The sequence below is a fragment of the Tympanuchus pallidicinctus genome, unplaced genomic scaffold, assembly GCF_026119805.1.
Source record: "Tympanuchus pallidicinctus isolate F22 unplaced genomic scaffold, pur_lepc_1.0 scaffold8, whole genome shotgun sequence".
Lineage (NCBI taxonomy): Eukaryota > Metazoa > Chordata > Aves > Galliformes > Phasianidae > Tympanuchus > Tympanuchus pallidicinctus.
Genome location: NW_026294802.1, coordinates 41,932,663 through 41,952,259, shown reverse-complemented (window position 1 = coordinate 41,952,259; position 19,597 = coordinate 41,932,663). Strand labels below are relative to the sequence as shown.

At 37.8% G+C, this 19,597-nt stretch overlaps 1 protein-coding gene across 1 annotated transcript; it reads right to left on the bottom strand.

Moving 5' to 3' along the window:
* Positions 1-9,204: 9,204 nt before the first annotated feature.
* LOC128073203 (hyaluronidase PH-20-like) lies at positions 9,205-14,627 on the bottom strand. Its single transcript, XM_052667791.1, has 3 exons — positions 13,659-14,627; positions 11,155-11,244; positions 9,205-10,140 (listed from the first exon to the last, which is right to left on the bottom strand). Exons 1-3 carry the CDS (start codon positions 14,625-14,627, stop codon positions 9,481-9,483), a joined length of 1,719 nt encoding a protein of 572 aa, XP_052523751.1. The 3' UTR covers positions 9,205-9,480.
* Positions 14,628-19,597: the final 4,970 nt, after the last annotated feature.

The following is a 19,597-nucleotide window of genomic DNA, read 5'->3' as shown; positions in this document are numbered from 1 at the left end:
GCGGCCGGGGAGGTGTTTGCGGCGTGGTGTGACGGATCCCGCCCGCGGCGAGGGCGTGGCCGTGCCGCGAGATGGCGGCGGGGCCGGGCCGGGCCGTGGGAGGGTGAAGGTGCGGGCGCGGTTGGCTGCGTGGGTTACGGGCGGCGGGTTCAACGGAGGGGCTGTTGCAGGCTGCGGGTTGTCCGCCCGGGACCATCCGAGGGCACGGCATGAGAGCTGATGGACTCATCTCCTCAGAGATTCCATGCTGTAGGTCCGCCTCTTAGGATGACAGTTCTCACAGCCTCAGTACTCCCACTTTTCCTGTGGAAGTCTGTTCCTTGTCCTTTGTATTGGGACAGACTTTTAAGTTCCAAGGCTTACCACGTCTTTGTTTGGTTCTTCTCTGTCAGCTCCCTTCGCGCACTTTCTTGTTTCATCAGGAGATGTTTGGTTGGTTGCTCTGTGTAGTTGTCAATGACAGGATGTGCAGCACTGCAGGGAATTGTCTTTTGCCTGCGCTGGGTAAGTGATATCTAAGACACTTAGACAGGTTTGTTTTCCCCAAATATACAGAGCTAACACTTAGTCGGAATCCCTCTGCCAAGCTCAGAAGTTGTCATTTAAATTCCACATGATGCTTGAGGAGGTTCCAGTTCTGGGTTCATGCATATATAAACTATGCACTTACAAATTTTATATGGATATTTCTATTTTGAAACCTAGTATTTTCATCAAACTGTTCAGATTATTTTTTTTCCATGCTCCTTGTGGAGGCTGATTTCATCATTTTAGAAAATGCAATGTGTGACGAAGCTCACTGGTTACATCTGCCCAACCACAAAACCTTGGAAGCTCTTGTGGCATTACTGTCAAGAGCAACTGGTCTGGACTATCTATAAAGGTGACAGATCTTTATGCTTTTTCATGCTCTGGTTGTATATACAGCCAAAATGACTCATAATGTATTTCTGTGATTTATTTATTTAGATGCTTATTTATCCTTGTAAAATTAATTAAACATCTGAAAAAGAAAATGGAATGGAGAACTGGCCTTGCCTCCCAGCTAGGGATTTGTTGATGCTAGGGAGTTGTTTTTCATTGCTTCTTTGTATTAAAAGTCTGGAGGAGTGCAGACATTTATTAAGTGATGAGTCCCTAGCAAACAACTAGTGGCTTTTTTTTTTTTTCCCCCAACTAACCTAAGTTGCTGCCTTTGATACAGGTAATCTCTTCGGTTCAAAGCTATCCCCTAGTTTCTGTTGAACAGCCACTTTGGGGGCAAGGTGCTCTGCTAGGAAAAGCAATCATTAAATCTGCTACAATCTTGCTTATGTCAATGGGAGTTGCTATTTCTAATGATTATTTTAATGATATTTTCATTGCTTTGTATATTTATGAACTAAATTATCAAACAGGAGATTTGTTTCAGCAACTGAAGCAATTGTTTGCTCTTACCTGACTCCTGCTAAGGGTTGTATAATTTAGTATTTTCCTGAATTTTGGAGTTTTTATTAGAGATTTGGCAGTCGCGCTAATTATTTCTATTTCTTTTTCTTATGGTCTAAATCTTTTATGCTAGATAAAAGATCAAGGTAAAATGGTAGAGCGTTAGCCATAAAGATTCATGAATATAAATGAACAATATGGAAGTCATGAAAGAAGCTTACAGAATAGAAGCAAAGTTGAACTGCAACAACCAACAAATATATAACTAATTATTTTTCTTAAATGGAGTTATGTTCTAAGCAAAACAACTAGTGAATTTAGTTTCATAACTAGCTAAGAACCATAAAATTTGCTTCTCTTCTGCAGTAACCCTTATTTTCCTCTTTACGTCCCCTGTGTTACCTTTCTCATCCAGAGTTATACATGCACCCAAAGCAAACCGCCTTCATCAAGTTGAATGCATGGCGTCCAAGTGGTTGGCTCAATGTAGTGGCTTGTTGTTCCCTCAGTGGAAGGTCTAATTCGTGTTCCTCCCTCTTTTCAAGCCACCGCCTCCTCTTAAGTCCGTAGAAACTGGACAGGTGAAAGCTTCAGCCCATGCTAATTGAAATCCCCCTGCAGTTTTAAAAACACTGTGAAAATGGATGTCAAGACAAAATCAGAAGACAAAAAAAATTCATGACTGTTTTTTTCTTAAGTAAGGAATTAAGTTATAAAGTGGTGAACAGTTAATTTTAAAACTGAAAAGATAAAAAGCTTTGGTGTTTTTGATTAAAGGTAGAACTGCAGATGTCACTCTTAAAACTGAAACATTGATTGTGTCTTATTTCAGGGCATGGTACGGATCTTGAAAATTGGTGGCATGATAGAAAGGGAGGCGTTTGATCAAGTCCTGTATTAGATAAGAGGTTACCAGAAGTCAGCTATTTTGCTTGCTTCTTGGTAGCCTCCAATTGGCCATTCAGTGGGAACTGGAGGCATGAGTGAAAAAGCTAGGATAGGAAATAGATTATTCTGGTTGGATGGGTAAAAGTATTTCAGGAAATATTTCATAGAAAAACAACTCTTCTTTACTTTTCTGCCATGTATTTTGTTATTTTAAAAAACTTGTTTCAGCCAAAGCAACTATTGATTTTTTGAATGACTAGATTAAATGCTTCTGGCAGCATCAAAACTGGAAATGTAAGGATTTCTCCCATATCTACGTATCACTCAGCTCACAATGTGTGGAATAAAGATAGGCCATTTGTACAAGTAGTTTCTGAGAGTGAAGTGGTTCTGATTACTGAATGGGGAAAAATGCACATAAAATAAAATCAGTCAATATTTTTCAGGAATGCTAAATTTGGGAATAGTGCTTACAGCTCACAGTTAAGCTTACATAAGCAATATGTTACAGATACAGTGGCGTATTCTGGAAAAAAGTATCCTCATAAAAGACAGCAGAGGAAAGGCAGGTAAATTTTCAGACTAATTCAGTTACACACTAACTGAAGTCTTTCATGGTGTCTAGAGCATCAAAATATAATGTATTAAAAATTCTTGGTGTGTTTGCCCAAGTTCAAAGTTCTGTTATATTTGAAATCTTCTGTAATGCCCTTATTTTTGTGACAAACTATGGGACCATGACCAGCAATTCTTTAATTTACAAGCTGCTTGATGATAGCACATTGCATGAGAATATTGTATGTGAAAGTATTACTACCTTGTTACAGTTAGCGTCTTCAAGGATATTTGTTCTTGCTATTGAAAGCCTGACCCAAGACACAGAAGGCCACCATTCATTATCCCCTGTGACTGTAGGCAGGCCACTTAATCTCTCCAGGAAACATTTAACTGCTGATAAAACATTTCATTTTTCTTTCTTGCCTGTAGAGATTTACACACTTTGGGACCGGCTTAGCTATGTTATGGCAATGCATAGTATGTGCTATATTGAGTTTTTCAAGTTCTCTGTCTGTGAAGTGATAATAAAGCAGCTTACTTTATTGTGGAGACTTCCTTGTGTTATAAAAATGATAATAACTGATACTATGTTTCAGATGATGATAATGATACAGAAAAATTTGATCTGAATGAATGCATCAGATACAAACATTTGATCAGTACAAGATGATGGGGACTCACAAGTCTAGTTCTGAATATTACCAAAGAGATCAGGTTGTCTGTAGCTTAAGCCTGGTTTTTAGTGACAGCTGTAGATCTTAATGAAAAGAAGCTTTCAGCTGAGTGAAATGTTTAGAGAGGAGAGAATGAAGTGATGTCTGCCTTTGGTATTTTCAAGTTTGTCCTGATATACTAGCTCTTTGAGGGGGGTGGGGAGGGAAGTAGAATAAACTATGCATCTTTTCTGCTTCTGAGGCACTGCATTGGTAAGACGCTGGTCTTCCCTTTGTAAACCAGAGTCAAGCAGCTGCTTTGAGGATGAGAGAAAGACTGTACTGAAGGTCTCTGTAAAAGCACTGTAGCCCCCGTTGTGTCCATGGGCATTACTTGTGCCCTCTGCTGGCCGCAGCCTCAGAAATGAGTGTGCCTCTATAGTTTTTCTCACTCCAGGGAAGAAAAACGTAAAAAAAAAAATTAGGTCTGGGTTGTTACACTAGCAGAGTAGGGCAGATTGAGATTTTTAACTGAAAAACTCTGTGTTTTGGATACCTATGTTTGGTATATTTAGCATGATAACTGAAACAGTGCAATGGATTTACAGACAGGCAGCCCAACTCTGAACATTATTAGTCCAGTGCCTTTAAGAACTTGTTGGTGCCACTGAGGTGCTTCATATTTTGTTGTGGCATTAATATTGTTGTTATGTGACTGCAGACTTCCATTACCTCCCTTTAAATGGGTGGTTGTAAGGTGCCTGCCTCAGGAAATCATCACTATACACTGGCAAGCTGTCATCTTGTCTCAACCTGTTACTAGCCTGGGGGAGCAGCTTGCTCCAGAAGGAGATTGCCAACATATGGCATATTTCTTCTGCAGGATCTTGAAATTCTGTTGCATAAATATATTTTCTGAGATGGAAACAAAGTCAGAGAAAGGTGACTGCATATTGTTTGATGTCCAACTGTGGAGCAGAAACAAAATATTTAGTATTCAAAGCAGTGGTTCACATTAATCTTCATACTGACTGTTTGGGTCTGATTACTAATCAATAAATACCTTATCAGTTATAAACTAAGGGATATACAAGCATACACTGGAAAATGTTATCTAATTACTACTGGCAAAGAAGAACTATAATCAATAAATAGTGATGGTAGGAACACATTAGTGAACATAATGATATCCGAAGTTAATCCCTTAAGGATGCTAATATTGATAGGTGTCCTTTATGTCTCTGTCCTTTTCTTTCGCATACATGATGATGGGAAAACAGATGCAGGAAGTTTTTGCAGTTCTGAGTACTACTGACAACGAAGAGGAAAAGTAGCTGCTAAAGGTTCAGAACACCTACAGAAAATAACTGTTCTCTAAAGACCTAGATCCTTGATTGACAGACACAAAAGCTGAGGACTGTCTTGAATTCTTCATGTTTACATAATTTTTCCTAAAGAAAAATATCATTTCAATGAAGTATTTCCAGCAAATTAAAAGGATTTGCAATAGCCACATTGCAGGAAATATTTAGATGTGATAAGGCATGAAGTCAGATCAGTTAACCTTTTGAATTTGTTTCTAGCCACCTGTACACTGCTTTTGAGTAAGATGTTTAAAAACAAAAACAAAAACAAAAACAAAAAAAAACACAACAAAAGGATAGTAATAATGAGATTATTTTTTCTTTAAGAAAAATGAAGTCACAGTTTAATAAAGTTGCACATTTTTAAATGCTTTGGATTTTACATTACTTTGGAATTAAACAAACTCATGATTCTGCCCTGAAATCTCAGGTCAAATATTTGTATTCTGTATGCCTGAAGGAAAGAATTTAGTTGCTCATTGGTGCTCTGTAACTGAATATATTTCAAAATTATGTGACTGTCTGCTGTCTTGTTGCTGGTATTAATACTGTGACGGATAGAGATACCGGTACATACGTAGTAGGAGTCTAGGAGTGTCTAGGAGTTGCATAGTCTGCATTGTACTGGCTTGAAATCTTTGTCACAATTCCTTTCTTATATATATATACAGCAGTACATTCCAGTATGTTTCAAGGATTAACAAATTTTCCTGGATGCTTGGGATGCTATCACATCCTAGGCTGCTTGCAAAGTGGTCCTACTGGCCCGTCTCTCAGAATCTCCCTGCACATTCTTAGTTTTCAAACAGAGAAGCAAGGAACTGTAAGGCAGGGACTAGTCTGTGGCTTCACTTGTGTTCAGATTCTGTGAAATCCAACAGTCATCTCCTGTGAAAGTGCCATTATCTTTGTCTGCCCAACAATAAGCAACACAATAAGCCAGATCCAGATCCTTCAGATAGAGAAACAGAATTTTAATGAAAATACTAGCCAAATTTGTACACATTGAAGAAGGGCACTGAAGGTGGTTGAATATCTTTTCATCAAACCCGGTTTAGAGTACCCCATTCCTTGAATATAACCAGCCTGAGTTATGCCTGGAAGGAAGAGGTACAAAATGATGAATGGTAATCAAAGTGGACAAATGCTCATCTAGTATTTAATCTTTTGAAAAACACAAGAACATAAGAAACTGAAACTATAAGGCTACAGAGACAACAGTGATTACAGGAAATGCAATTAATGGAGAGTGATTGGTTTTTTTGTTTGTTTGTTTGCTGTAGGAGAATACAAGTTTGGCTTGGAACATAAAGTAATCCCCAGCAACAGGAGTAGCTCTACTTTTCTTTCTTTTCTCCATCCTTACTCCATGAAAACTCTTGCTGACTCCATGGTGACTCTTTGACATAGAAAGAGGAAAGACAAATATAATGCAGAACACAATAATATGCTTGGAAAATAACTATACATGTCAGTATACACAAATTTCCTTATTGTAAGAAGTCTGTAGGATTTAAGCATGAGTTTCAGGTACGTTTGAGTAACACATAGATTCAAAATGCTTGGTAAAGCATTATCCTTCAGAGCACAAGATAATTGCTTATGATGGAGCTTAGGAAGATACGTTTCTGTGGAGAGTTTTTATGATGGTTTGCTTTCTTCTCACTTGTCTCATACTTTTGTAATTCTAGCTGCTCTCAAGAAAAAATTAAGTGAGATCAGATAAATGTATCTAATCTAACATATCAGTTACTGTGTTCTTTTATCTTTATAGTGGGCATTGGGAAAAGGCTGTCTATATTAAATACAAGTAGATAAAAACTGTGGTACAGAAAGACTGTCCATATTCCCTTCTGATGTACCCTTTCACTTCTGCAGTTCACTTCCTCTTTACCCACTGGGAAGTTCAGATGATTTGTCCTAACTCTTATTATCTTCTCTTTCCTACTTCTTCCGTTGGGATTTCACAACAAATGCTCTGTTTGCTATTACTTGGCTGATAGTCGGTAATATTTTGGGCAGGACTTGTAGATTTTGTGATGCTGCAAGCTCACTTATCACAAAGTAATACAAATTCAGTGTCTTGAAGCGAGCTAGATATTTAAAAAGAAGCCTGACCTCAAGAAACTTTTCAGTATGTGATTCCACAACGCAATGCAGCCTTTGAACTAAAACTCTATATGCCAGCAGAAAGTGTTATCCATGTTAAAGGATTCTGCTAAAACAAACCAAAAAATACTTTGTATAAGTCATACAAAGTATGCTAAGACATTACCAGTGAAGATTCCAGGTCTTAGAAATTCTTTGATAATTATATCAAGCTCAGCATGAAGCAGAGGGACTTCAGGTGCGGCAATAATGCAGTAGGGCACCATGGCTTTTGTTTACCCAAGGTCAAACATCCATTAAAAGCTGGAGGGACAAAACTATATTTTTACAGAAGTAATTAAAAACCTGCTGGCTGCTTTTGTTCTGGACAGTTTGCTACAAATACATTTTTTTACTTTTTAGTCTACTTGTGACATTGATGGCAGGAGTAACTTTGACTTGTGGGCTCAACAGTGTAAGTGCAGTGAGAAAATCATTACGTCCTCCTGATAACTTGCTGTCCAAAAGCCATTAAACATTATTTCTTCTTCTTAAATCTGAAGTCTTCATCTATTTTTCTGCACATTATGACTGACAACACGAACATTTGAAAGCATTAGATCCAATACACATTTTCTGCTAGATTTAGGCATTAGGTTTTTGCAAGTAAAGGGCTGCTATATTGAAATGACAAATCATTCTGTTATGTTGTATCTATGTGAGATGATGATTTATTTATGCAGATCATGCCTTGCTCTATGGAGACATTTTTAATCTACCAGCGCCAGCAGCCACTCTTTAGCCATTAGAAGTCAAGCCTTCTATTAAGCATCTGAGTTAATAATTTGGAAATATTATTTTATCAAATGAACTGCAGTTAGTTGCTTCTGAATGCTTCAACTGGCTGTACAGAAATCGTAACTAGATTCTTGATGTGAAACTGGGAGTGATTTTCTTCTGAGGTTTATATGTGTCTTCAATAAAATAATAGTAAGTAAATAGTCTTACTGTAACTACACAGATGCTATTGTAGCTACACGGAGTGGCTTTTGGCAGATCATAGGCTTGAATAACTGATTTTCTCTGAATTCCTTCTGAATATACCAAGTTCTTTCCTGTCTCTTGAGGAAAACACAAACTGCCTAGCCTCTGCATGACAGCTGAGCATCTGCAGTGAAATCATAAATTGCAACCCATAGTTCTCATTGTTTGCTGTTTCTGTTCAGAGCTGAAAGAAAGTGGTTTCACACCGTGGCCTTCACAGTAGTGTCCTGGATGATGTGCTTTTTGGATGATGTGCTTCTCCAGATAGGCGTATTGCCTCTATTACTATCTTTCCTGTCAACTGCAGTCTGCTTTTCTTTCTTGATGGCACACATGGACTGCTCTTGCCAAGAAAGCATTTGGGGCACAAAACTTTCTACATGCCAGGGGAGGTAGTTTGGGGTTTTGTGAGCAGAATGGATAAAAAATCTGACATGATTGATCATAGGCACTGGAAATGAATAATGAGAATCCCTGAAACCCAGCATCACATCTGTCACTGTTCAGTTTTCATAAGGAGCAAACTGTTTTCCACAAAATAGACTGAATAGGAAATAAATCAGTGTAGAAAATGTCCTATGCACTCAGGCTGCTGTCCACATGGCACGGAGACAGTCGCATGCACTTTCCAGGACTTGCTGACCAGAGAAACCAGGACTAATAACCTGTGCCATTAGGGACTGAGGAAGCAGATCTGATGAGTTTTGAGTATTGGCCAGGCAAAACAACTGAGAGCCAATAAGAAAAAGAGAGAGCTCGGCAGAAGAAGAGGAGAAGAAAGAAGGAAAGATTAACTGCTACAGCTCCAATTTTACATAATGAAGTTGCATTAGTTAGAAGTCAATATTTACCTTAACTTCTGAAGAGTTAGGAGTATATTCAATTAAAAGATGAACCACAGTGTGCTTGCAGATATTGTAAAAAGTTTTTTTTAAAAAAAATTGGGGTGGTGGGTATCTTCATCATAAAAACCTTATGTTGCAAAGATCCACAATATAAAGTTAAGCCAAATATTTTTAATAGCTAGTGTTGAGAGGGAATGAACACAGAGCATTAACTGTTGAGAATAAAATCCAGGTTAAGATGGATTTAGCTGACTTAACTTGAAGTATACAAAGTGGTACTATTCACAGATGTGTTCTTCAAATGCAACTGTTAAAAATGTCAACTATTAAAAAACAACAAAAAAAAAAGTGTTAAAAGTGTTCCTCATTTCAGCATATCATTTTAGCAGGTATAATCAGTGTATACAGACCAGTATATTTTTGGCACAAATAGTAGTTTATAGAACTAAACTGAAGAATTACATTCAAACTGAAGTGTTACACAAGGAATAGAAGAGGTACCTGATACAGATAAGACCACAGAGTTGCAGCTGTTTTACACCTTTTAGGAATTGTTTTTCTGTGCAAATTAAACACAGCCAAGAAAAAAATATTCACACTTCTTTAAGTCATTTATATTAAGGTTCTCAGAATTAGAATTAAAAAAAAAAGATTAAATATATTTATCCTATAGGATGTAGAACTACCAAAACTACAAGTATCATTTGCTTCTACATCATATCTAGTGGCTGCTGTGACAGTGTTATATTCTGCAGTTGTTAAATGCAGTATATTACTTCCAGTGGCAGGCTGGAAATCACCTATTTCAGGATGTGTGGATAATGTCACCTTACTCTGAGAGGCAAGTGGAAATACAGTTCTGTTAGATAGGTTCTTTTCTTTAGAAGAGTCTATATTAGAAAATGAATTTGAGGATATCTGAATGCAAATTTCTTCTGAAATACAAGCACGAAGGTAATGGATGTCATTGATATCAACCCTGGGTTCACAGCTGTGCCCTGCATAACAGTGGCAGTCAAATTTTTCTACAAATGTCTTCAGATCCTGAAATGCTGGTTGCCCTTGCAGAGTGTATTTTCCGTCCTTTGTCATTTGAATGACAATATTCTCTGGATTCAAGTGAAGATAGTCATTGGAATTCCATTTTTTCCGTGCACAGGCACCAGAGTCTTGGCATACTACCTGGCTGCAGATTCTGGCTGCCATTGTGACGTTGATGAGGTAAGGAGTCAAAGTTTTCCTAAGGTAGTTGTCCAGAGTCCTACAGGTGTTCTGTAAAAAGAGCATCATATCTGAAAAGTTTAGTACAGGAACTATTAGAATGCTGTCTTTATAGTAAGAGTACTGTAGTGGATATGAGTAAATATGTTTTCCTGAGGTTTTAAAAACAGTTGTAACTGGTTTCTGGAAGCAGATTTATCAGAGAAGTTGCTGTATAATCCAAGGATCACAATAAATTTATCTTAGGTGGTTATTGGAGATATTACTTCTAGAAGACAGTAGATGCCTTTAAGCTTTCATTTTATCTGTGTGAGATTCCCTGTGGCCTTTTGAATCAGATGCATTTTAAAAAGCTGTATGAAGGATCAATGTCCCTTTTTATGTGTTTTGAATATCTTGAGGGAAAAATAAACAATAAAACCAACTCACAAAACAGTCCTTCAGCCTAAGCAAATAATTTTTCTGTTAATTCACTTTGTGATAATCTTCAGTTTTCTTCTGAATAGCTGGGCTGCAGGAATGGGGAGCTCTCATTGCATTTTTGAATGGAAAGGATTTTGGGAGTATGGTCAAATTAAATGTATACTAAGAGAACATCTAATTGACCACGAAGCTGGCATGTATGCTGTATATGCTTGTCAAACCAGAGGTTTGGGGAACTGTTTGTTTCTGAAGCTGTATGCTCTTAGGGCATTTGTCTAATACAACACATCAGCAGACAGATAAAGCTAATATTTACACTGATAGACATCATCTCAGTGAATCTGAGGTATATGCAGTTGTTTGTTTTTCTTTTAGATGAAAAGCCTGCCTAGAAAATTTTGCTTGACATCTTAGAACACAAAAAGTACAAAAAACTGAAGCCTTATTCTCAGTAGTCAGTGGCAATCTTCATTAGCCTCAGATGGGCTTGGTTTTTGGTTAGTGAAGACAGTAGATCTGCTGACAATATGAAGTCATCGCTTTTAAAGTAGAAGATATGATGTAAATAATTGTAATCCTTTTCTGTATCCTTTTCACTTTATTGCTCTTTAAAAATACCACATAATAACTAACCTCGCATACCTTACTTTGTGTTAAATTCATATCACCCCAAATCACAATTCCAGAAGCACCCAGTGCAGCAGACTCGCCAATGGTATTTACCAGGTCATCCTGAGAATAAATGAGGAAAGAATCATACCAGTGTATGTAAGCTATAACATACAGGCTGAAGATAAAATCCATGTAGTAAATTACATAGCCAAAATAACTACTCTGAAGACAGCTAGCAATTATACACTATGCAAACATTCTGCTCACAATAACACTGTTTTGTTCTGGGATGGAGTTGAGCAGGCAATACTGGAAAATATTGGCAACTGTTACCAGTTTATACAAGATTCTGCTCTGAAAGTAATGCCTCTTACTTTATTATGGTGGCCCATGATATCAGAGGCAGATGCTGGTGGTATGGCAGCAGAGCTTGCACCTTCCCAGTAATATTCCATTAGATGTTGTTGCTGTGTGACGGATGGCAGCAGACGGGCAGTCTGACAAAGTGCTGTCTGACACTGAAGTGCATGTGAAGCAAAGGTGTGTCACTGGATTTCCCCACACAGAAAAAAATTGTACCCACTGACATTCACTGATGCTTGCTAAGCATTTATGGAGACCAAACAGTGGATGTGAGCACAGTGAGGTGGAGGGTGGTGTGTTTCAGCAGTGGCAACAGTGACAGTGGGTCACCTCTGCTGGTGCATGTATTTATGAGCTCAGCATGCAGGCTCTTATTCATTCAAATGCACAAATACTGGTGGTGATTATGTTGAAAAAATAATGTTTTGTAGCTAAGAATTTGGTCTACCAAATAGTGTTTTTGTGCTCTTTACAGCTGTTGTGGCTTCCATGGAAATAAACAGGAAGCATTGCTTTTGGAGCAACCTATGTATATGGTTAGAAAGCCCATATACCCCACCAACCATTTTAATTTTTATTCTGCTGTATTGTTTTCTGACTGCTTGGAGCTGGTGAGAACCAGTTTCAGTAATGCTGCCTGAAGTGCAAGCTAGAAAGCACAGATGTATGATCTTTTTAAACTGAATTTAATTTCATTTCTCAGAAAGTACTGGAGCAGAAAAGTAGCAAGAGCAGAGCTTTCACCAACAGGAATCTCTTTTCTCAAGAGAATGCCTCTGACCTTTTACATAGATTGATCAGGGAAATTTGTTTCTGTTCACTTCTCTTTCTAAGGGTCAGCTATTAGCCCAGTCCTAATAAAGCATTTAAGCCCATCTGGAATGGGAGAGGGCTATAGACAGAAAAAGAACAGGGGGAAAAAAAATCTTTGTGAGAGGCACAACATGAGAAGGCAATATGTGAGTGTTGGAGGATTTAAAGAGAGTAACCAGGAACCCAGGAGAACTGACAGAACCTCCTGCTCCTCACAGGTATGCACAGAGCTGGGAGCCATGCTCAGTAGTGCTCTGTCCAGTATTTGGGAGGGTACAAAACACAGTTATAGTTACCAGATAGTTACTAACCTCCCCCTCCCTGTGCCCTGGAGGAGATTCATCAGTTTGGTGGTATGTAAGATAGTACAGGTAAATGAAGAACATTCAGAAAAAGGTAGCCAGAACTGTAATAAGATGATTAGAACTTAGATCCTAACCGTGGCAAACCCGTGATTTGCTGAAATGACATTTAGGAAGCTAGCATAGTGTACCTAAGGACAGAATTTCTTCACTAGCCTTAAAACCCGTCAACCGAAGAAAGAATTCAAAGCAGTCTTCTGTCCTTGTTTTGGTTTTTACAAACTGATTTTTTTGCATCAGTACTTCAAATCCTAAACAGGCAAGAAAGTTCTTCAATTCCAGAAACTAATTAGATTATATCATCATAAAAATCAGATAACTGGGAGTGGAAAAATGGTGATTTACCATTTAAGAATTTCTGCAACAGGAATTATTTAGTTTAATATGTACTACAGAATTCCAAAAGAAGGAAAAAGTGAACATTTTGGACAAAGAAGTGATGGTTGAATGACCTCTCATTTTTCAACTGGAGGCTGAGGAATGGGAGAGGTATGAAAGTATAAGATCTTACAATAGTCACCCATAGGTACCTCCGCCTCCTCTAACAAAATCAGGAGGGATACACCTCACATTTACCAAAGAGAAAAGCGAGGAGAAGGAAACGCTTATTGTAAAACAAAAAGAAAAACTCTCTTTTATTGTTTTTTCTGTTAAGAAGTAGATGTTAGACCAGCCTAGTTTTATTAATTCTCTTTGGAAAAGGTTATTCTTTCTTCTGGATTAATGTACTATGTACTAATGTACTAGAGAGCATAATGTAATATGCTCTCTAGATGCTAATATTTTGCTGCAGGTGAGGACTGCTCAGAGAGTAAAACATAAGTTGATAAATACGAGGTAGGATTGAAAATAGACTTCTTTCTGTTCAGTTTGCTCAAATGTAGTTGGTAGCTTTTTTTTATATACTTCTGATACAAAGTGATATCTTTTCTAAAGCATCCTGTGATAATTACTTTCCATTTAAGTTTGAAATACTGAAGGCGTAGCTCCACTCACCTGAGAGAGGTATTCCTCATAGAGATCTGTGAATACTGGTCGTGTATATACAAAAACTGGAAGGGGATGAGTAGAATTAGAGACATAGGAAACTCTGATGGCTTCTTGAACTCTGTTGCGAACAAAGAGTTGGGCATTTCTGGAAGACCTTAAGGCTGTTTCTAGATAGACAGATGGATAAAGTGCTGTGCTCTTCTCCCACAACCAATTAAGCTCATTATTTCTTGCTATTTCAATATCTAAACAGGTTCCTGTATAATTATGTGGATTTTGTTTGTAATCATAGTTATAACAGTCTGGGTAAAGGTAGTAGCCCCAAAGACGATTTGGCTTCATTGCTATGCCCAGTTTTAAAGATTCCAACATAAGAGATCTTGCTGCAGCTTCAAATTCCTTTTTAGCAATAGTCCTGGCTTCAGCTTCTGATAGACTTACGTCTCTCTGCTGAACCAGTTCAATAGATTCCTGCCTATAAATGTCTTTTGATCCCCAATTCCTTATCCACACAGGTCTCCAATTTTCCCAGTCAATGACAGCCAATCCAAACTGTTCATCTGAAGGAATATAGAACTGGATATCCTCTCTGGCTTTTTTTAAATGATTTTCCAGCAGCGCGAGTTGAGGGAGTCCTCCATTGAATGCTTCTCCTGTGACTTCATTTTTGTATGGATAGTAACCAAGCCTGTCTGGATAGAATAGAGTGATGTTTTGCCCAATGGATGTCTTCAGTGTGCTTCCAATGAGAGAAAAAAATGACATGTCCAGCTGCACTCCAGTCCTTTCAGTACAAAGTTCTGTAGGAGCATTCCAGATGGAAAGGAAAGGTGAATTAGAAAGAAGTGGACGAGCTCTCATGTTCAGAGATGAGCAGCAAGAAACTAGAAGAATGGTGAACACCATGCCAGAGGCTATGGGATATGTACAAGTAACACAGATACCAAAATTTTGTATTTGTCTTAGAGTTTCCATTGTAGCATGTGCAGTGGCATTAGGTGATTGTGATCAGACAAAAATTAAATGTTCTCTGGGTTGCTGAGAAGTTTGGTAGCCTGTTAGAAGCTGTACCATACAATAATGTTCTTCAGGTTAAAGCCATTAAGCAGTATTTCTGAGGTGCAGAATGGACGTGTCCTTTATGTGACTCTCTCTACCATTTCTGACTGCAGGAAATTTCTCAACAATTTCTAAGACCTAATGCAGAAAAAAAAAGAGGGAAAAAAAAAAAAAGATAAATAAGAGGTGATAAATCTTTCTTTTCTAACTGTGAAACAAATACTATTTTTGGTTTTGAATATATTGTTATCTTTGAGTAAAACTCTCTTGAAGGAAAAGCACAATGTGCAATCATAGAAGAAATAAGCTTCATAAGAACAGATACAAAATTGTCAATGAAGTGGTACCGAATGAGTCATGGATTAGAATGAATATGCTCGATAGTAGTTCTGATTGTGGCTGTGACTGGTGTCTGTAAACATGAGCGTTCTCACAATGTCTTCTTTTAATCAACAGTAACCTGTAAGTAATACTTCTCATCTGCCTCAAACAGTTTTAGGTCCTAATTGATTAATTTTTACAGAGCTCTTAAGGAAAGATCCAAGATGACACAAAATTGGAACCAGAATGTTGGCACACATCAAAGAAAACAATCCATATGAACTCATTTAATTCAGTGAGGTATCTGAAATATGAAAGGCACTCTATCTTCTGTCCAGAAGTTCTTAAACAGATTCAAAAGCTGTGTATCATCTTGGCATATGGCTATCTATATTTTTCCTGAGGCTGGTTCACATTTACAGATTAAGTGTCCAAAAGGCCAAGTGTGCCCAGGAACATAATGCATTAGGAAACCTGAGGTCACGCATGCAGTGAGCAGTCACACTTACTTCTAGTCAAGAACATAATGGTAGCAGTGGTGGTTGTCTTGGTTTCAGCTGGGATAGATTTTATTTCTTCATAGTATCTGGTATGATGCTATGTTTTGGCTTTAGGAGAAAAACAGTGTTAATAACACACCAATGTTTTAGTTGCTGCTGAGTGGCACTGCACAAAGAGAAGAATGTTTTAGCTTTTCACTGTCCTGCAAGTGAGGGGACTGGAGATATGCAAGGAGCTGGGAGGGGACAGAACCAAAACAGCTGACCCAAACTGGCCAAAGGGATTTTCCATACCATATGACATCATACTGATGTGTGCTTCGTTTGGGGATTTAGCTTTGTGAAGTTCCCTATTTATTCATACAGGGTGTCTCTTAGCTTATTTTTCTATGTGTTGAGATGGACCATTCATGAGAAGGTGATTCTTAAAGATTAAATAGCTGTCATGGATCTGTCTTCCACCTAAGGCTGTCTCAAATGAAAGTTTCCAAGCCAGTTTCTTATAAAGTGTAAGTGAAGTTAGTTGTCCTTAAGTCAGTCCTGTCGTTTGCCTTGTTCCTGCTTTTCAGGATTCTAAATTCTATCATCTCATGGTCACTGCAGCCAGTCCCTGTGTAGCGGCTGCAAACCTCAGTCTTCACCTTCCTTGTTTGTAACTATGTCCAACATTGTCTCTCATTGCTGACTCTTACATTATCAAATGTAGTTACGTTTCCTGATACGGTACAAACTGAGACTTCAGGACAAAATAAAATAATTCCATGGAGAAACACTTAAAAAAAGTATTTTTGACTTATGCAAATACAACTTAATGGAATGATCACACATAGAAGCTGATCTACATTGGCATTTGCCAAGACAGTGGATCCTTCATATAATAGGGGTCATCTAAATAAAGGAGTTGTAGGGTGGAGTTAAGTTTTCAGTGTGCCTCTATTTTGCTTATGAAAGATTTCTTGACTCCGCAGAAGTCAGAACTACAGGACTGAAATTTTTGTTCCTGTAAGCTTTTTCATGAGTGGATTTCAATAGCAAGCCATTGATAAAGAGGAAGTTATCACTTTGAATACTGTATTTACTGGTTCAGCTGGAACACATTTATTACTGACTTATCTTAAAAAGTTTGATTTAACATTGTTGGGAAATAGTTCTCCTGCAAATCCTGCTGTAATGTACTCTGCTGAGTATAAACTGATAGATTAGTTTATGTGATGGCTTCCAGTTAAAGGAATTGTCTTTGGTCCAGCCTAACGATGACAGCTCTAATAAATGTTACTCTTTTCAGTCTCCTTGAATATCAGCCTAAGTGAGCTGAATAATAAAGCTGTTCTTGTCTTTGTCAAAAAGTCAATATCTTTACAATATATTAACACTAATTGCTCTGGGGCTAGAGCTATGTACTAGAAATACATACTGATGGAGCTAAATGCCCATAGTCTAGGGAAATAATTTCTGCTTTAGATTTTCCTGAATTTGGCATTTGTAAAGGTTACATATTAGAGAGAATCATGGGAATTTTCTTAATTTTTTTTATTTTTTTTTTTTTTCCACAGCATAAACTGGACTGCAGAAACACACATTGTTGAAAATACAAGTGTGCTCCCATATTTTGGTAGCTGCACTGTCATAGATTTGGGTCAAGCTACACAGTCCTGTTTAAAAATGCCCCTCTTGGCCAAAGACAGTTAGAAAAGAATAGGAATACAATATCTACACTTCTACAACAGTGTGTAAGAGTAAGCCTGAGATCATCAATTTAATTATAATAGTTTTCAAGAGCTTATTATCTGTTTCTTGCCTTGCAAACATGTATAATATTCATACTTATTAATGATATAAAATAATAACAAATTATTGATAATGAAAATCAGTATTTTCACTGTGCTGAGGAAAATACAGCTAGAAGTCTGCACATGGAACTGATTGCTCCTGATAGAGCAGTGCTTGTCTTTAAATCACTGTGAGGCTGTGGTGGAAAAAATGTGGTCAAATACACAAATGAGACCAGAGTATTGTATACTTAGTTCCTATTCTTTCATTTGCATTATAAGAATTACTTAAAATAGATGACTCCAAACAGTATAGAGAAGATAGAGATCTTGACACCATAGCTTTATAAGTGCCTGGGACAATTTGCTTTGCATCTTCCTTATCTCAACACTAGGAAAATATGAAGTTGTCTAAAGACTTATCTTCAGGAAAGAAAGCACCATTGAGTAACACTTAAGTAGAAGGAAATTTCCATGATTCCCAAGTAGCAGAGGAACTAAGAAGTGCTAAGAATATGTTTAATTGTGTGTTAATGTATTTAAACTCAGAACTTGAAGTAGAGTACAGAGGACTTTGTTGTGGATTTTTTTTTTTGTTTTTTTTTTGTTGACAAACCAGAAAGTATCAGCAATACCAATGCAGTCCATTGACTCATGGTTCCCCAAATAGGATCAAAGCAGTTCATACTGTTAGCAGTTCACACTGCTGGACACCTCTACTTTTGAGGGATTGATAGAAAATACTGAATGTATTTGAAATTCCTTCTGCTCTGTTCTTGGCTGCCTCAGGTAGTGATGTGAAAAATGGCCCTGTTGTCTTATTCTCTAGTCTGGAGGAGTCTGAAAGAAGGGAAAAGTGCTACTGATGTGTATGAAAGCACCTGCTTTGCTGGAACTGTGACCTAGAGATGATTTAAACACTTCTAAAGGGAAGGAACCTGGGCAGGAGGCTGTTTGCTTATCATAGAATGGTTGAAAGGACCTCAAAGATCATCAAGTTCCAACCCCCTCTACCACATGCAGGGCCACCAACCTCCATATCTAATACTAGACCATGGTATCACAGGCATAGATAGAGACATACAACAGCCACAGAAGAAAGGGAAGAATAATCGTGCAGCTGCATTGCACTCCCAAGGTGAATTGTTTTCTAAAATTCAAGACGGTGATACTCAATTAACACATACGTAGGAGCTGTGAAAATAACACTTGTGAGGATTAGGTAGCCTCTCAGAAAGAAGGTGCAAACATGAGCTATATGTGTGCACAGCTGATGGGAAATTGAACAAGATCAGACATTAAGCACGAAGCCTTTGCATAGTAGGATTTAGCCTTGTCAGAAATGTACTGAAATACACTTGTTTGTAAAGTCAGAATTTGGTAAGCATTTATTTGCATAATAGTTTCTAAAACTCCACCCTCACTTCCATATAATCTTCTCATCTGAACTACTACAACCATTTTTGGGGCCACGCAATGAGTCGTTGAGGTTAAAAAATGCCTCAGCCAGAAGTGAAGAGAGGAAGGTTTTTTTTCCAAGTACACAAACCAGCAAAACTGGCTAGTTTAGCCAGCACCAATGATTTCAGAAGTGCTTGTCAGACTACGCCCCAGTGCTGCAGCTGTCCTTATCAGCAGTGACTGACAAACCAGCTCTTATGTGATTGCTTGCTCTCATTCTTGAGTTCTGGTTTTGAGTATAGGGCAATGGTTGCATGAGGACCTCTAACCTGAGAAAACCTCCAGACAAATTTCTATACAGACATTCCCAGCTGAGAGAAGTTAATTTGCCCACGGAAGAAATCAAAATATGTCGATATTGTTAAAGGTCAGTAGCTTAGCATCCAAGCTCTGGAAAGCCTGCCTTAAAAATGTGCCTTAAAAAGTCTTATAATATTTGATTATTTATCTGTGACTCCACTATATGTTTTTGCTAATCTTTCCAATTGGTTTTCAAAGTCTTACTATCACTGCTCCTGTGTTCCCTGACTAATTGAAAATATTAGAAAAATTCTTTTCTCCTCTTAATTTCTCAGTTTCTTCTCTTGAAAGTTCTAATTCCCAACTCTGTAAAGTTCTCTAATATTCTAGCAGCTTTTTTTTTTTTACTAATGTTCTGATTTGTTGAGTTTGTTTAGTGAGGTAGCCGAATAAGCTGCCTGAACACATTTTCAAGACTAGCTGGAACATTTTGTTTGCTGTATTGTGTATAATTAGACTTGTCAGAACTCAGATTCTGTAATGACAGTTTCTATTGCAGGGAAATCAAAGACGAAATAAGAATCTGTCACTTGTC